This window comes from Gymnoscopelus microlampas (genome assembly GCF_963454915.1).
Source record: "Gymnoscopelus microlampas genome assembly, chromosome: 2".
NCBI lineage: Eukaryota > Metazoa > Chordata > Actinopteri > Myctophiformes > Myctophidae > Gymnoscopelus > Gymnoscopelus microlampas.
The window spans coordinates 10,644,036-10,646,033 of NC_139939.1; the positions used below are offsets into that span (position 1 = coordinate 10,644,036).

General features: G+C 53.0%; 1 protein-coding gene across 1 annotated transcript; it reads left to right on the forward strand.

Moving 5' to 3' along the window:
- Positions 1-277: 277 nt before the first annotated feature.
- Positions 278-1,580, forward strand: LOC311053861 (phenylalanine--tRNA ligase, mitochondrial-like; the record flags this gene model as incomplete). The annotated part of the gene is given in 2 exon segments (XM_084069601.1): positions 278-1,387; positions 1,389-1,580. Coding segments are annotated over 2 exon segments (1,302 nt in total).
- Between the last annotated feature and the right edge of the window lie 418 nt (positions 1,581-1,998).

The window sequence follows — 1,998 nt, forward strand, 5'->3', positions numbered from 1 at the left end:
AACCATATTTGCTAATGTGAAACTTTTTGTAATGACAGTGATAGATCATTGGAACATCGATGGAACCAAATCCGGCCGGTGGGCGGACCTCTGACGTCACGCTCATGTCACACGACTCAGCCCCTCTGACGTCACGCTCATGTCACACGACTCAGCCATAACCATATAAAGAGTGGAACGTACACACACGGGGACATTCGACACTGGATTCAAATTGTAAGGTAGATTATATTGTCTCTGTTGGCAGGAAAAACTACCAAAACTGTTACTTTTCAGGATGCAGAGTCGCCTGCAGCGCACAGGCTCTGGCCCCACCTCTCGGCCTGTGATTGGCCAGGAGACGGTGACGGTTTTAGGCCACGCCTACCCTCGTGACGACTTCACCAATGTGACGGAGAAGATCCTGGCCAAGGTGGGGCAGAACCTCCACAACCAATCACATCATCCCCTCTGGCTGATCAAGGAGCGAATCAAAGCTCACTTCTACAGTTCCTACACCGCGAAGCGTGGAAACCCTCTGTTCTCTGTGTATGACAACCTGAGTCCAGTGGTCACAGTGGAGCAGAACTTTGACAGTTTGCTGATCCCACCCGATCACCCCAGTCGGAACCGAGGAGACAATTATTATATCAACAGATCCACGATGCTGCGCGCTCACACGTCGGCCCACCAGAGGGAGCTGGTGAGGTCGGGGCTGGATGCGTTCCTAATGGCCGGAGACGTCTACAGGCGGGACGAGATCGATGGCAGTCACTACCCCGTGTTCCACCAGATGGAAGGAGTCCGACTGTTCTCCAACCACGAGTTGTTCTCTAAGGTGGAGAATGGAGAGGAGCTGTCGTTGTTTGAGTCCGGGGGACGCAGGACCCCTCACAAACAGGAGGCTCACACACTGGAGGCTGTCAAACTGGTGGAGTACGACCTGAAGAAAACTCTCACACACCTGGTCACACACCTGTTTGGAGCAGAGGTGGAGGTCAGATGGGTGGAGTGCTACTTTCCTTTCACTCATCCCTCCTTTGAGATGGAGGTGCGTTTCCAAGGCGACTGGTTGGAGGTGTTGGGATGCGGCGTGATGGAGCAGGAGGTGGTCAACTCAGCGGGTGCAGCTAATAAGCTGGGCTGGGCGTTCGGGTTGGGTCTGGAGCGCTTGGCCATGGTTCTGTTCAGCATCCCAGACATCAGGCTGTTCTGGAGTCAGGACGAACGCTTCCTCACACAGTTTGTACTGCCTGACATCCAGCAACCTGTCTGCTTCCAGCCTCTCAGTAAGTACCCTCCGCTACAAAACGACATTTCCTTCTGGCTGCCGGAGGAGGAGAGCGAGGGCGAGGGCGGGCGAGCGAGCTTCAGTCAGAATGACTTCTATGAGCTGGTCAGGACGGTGGGGGGGGGACCTGGTGGAGAGAGTCACACTGCTGGACGACTTCACACACCCCCGGTCAGGTAGGAGGAGCCTATGTTTTCGTGTGGTGTATCGCCACATGGAGCGAACTTTGACCCAGGAAGAGGTTGGCTTGGTTCACCAGGAAATAGAGAGACAGGCAGAGACACAACTGGGAGTGCAGGGGAGATACTGACCCCACCCCCCCCACTCCAACACCAGTGATGAATGTTTTCTTTTTCTCTTTCTTTAGTTTTCCTCAATAAATCTGCTAATTGTTTTGAAAAAAAAAAAAAAAAATCGGTATACTTCCGGGGACGCTTGGGTGAGGTGCCTCACCGCGCTTCACTGTGTGCGACCTGCTGCAGTTTTCACCGTCTATGTGTGTTTTATGTCGCTTTTAAAGTTTGCGCTTTTAAAGTTTTGTGTGCTTGTATAGTCTGTGCCAGCTCAGTATGTGGACTTCGGGTACATGTGCGCAGTTCCTGGTTCTCTTCTGCCTGCTGGCGTTACTGAGTAACGTGTGTCTCGGACACGAAAAGCAGCATGGAGGAGGAGGTCGCCTCACAATCAGCAGAGAGATCCTCCTATTATTAGGGTTAGGGTTAGGGCTA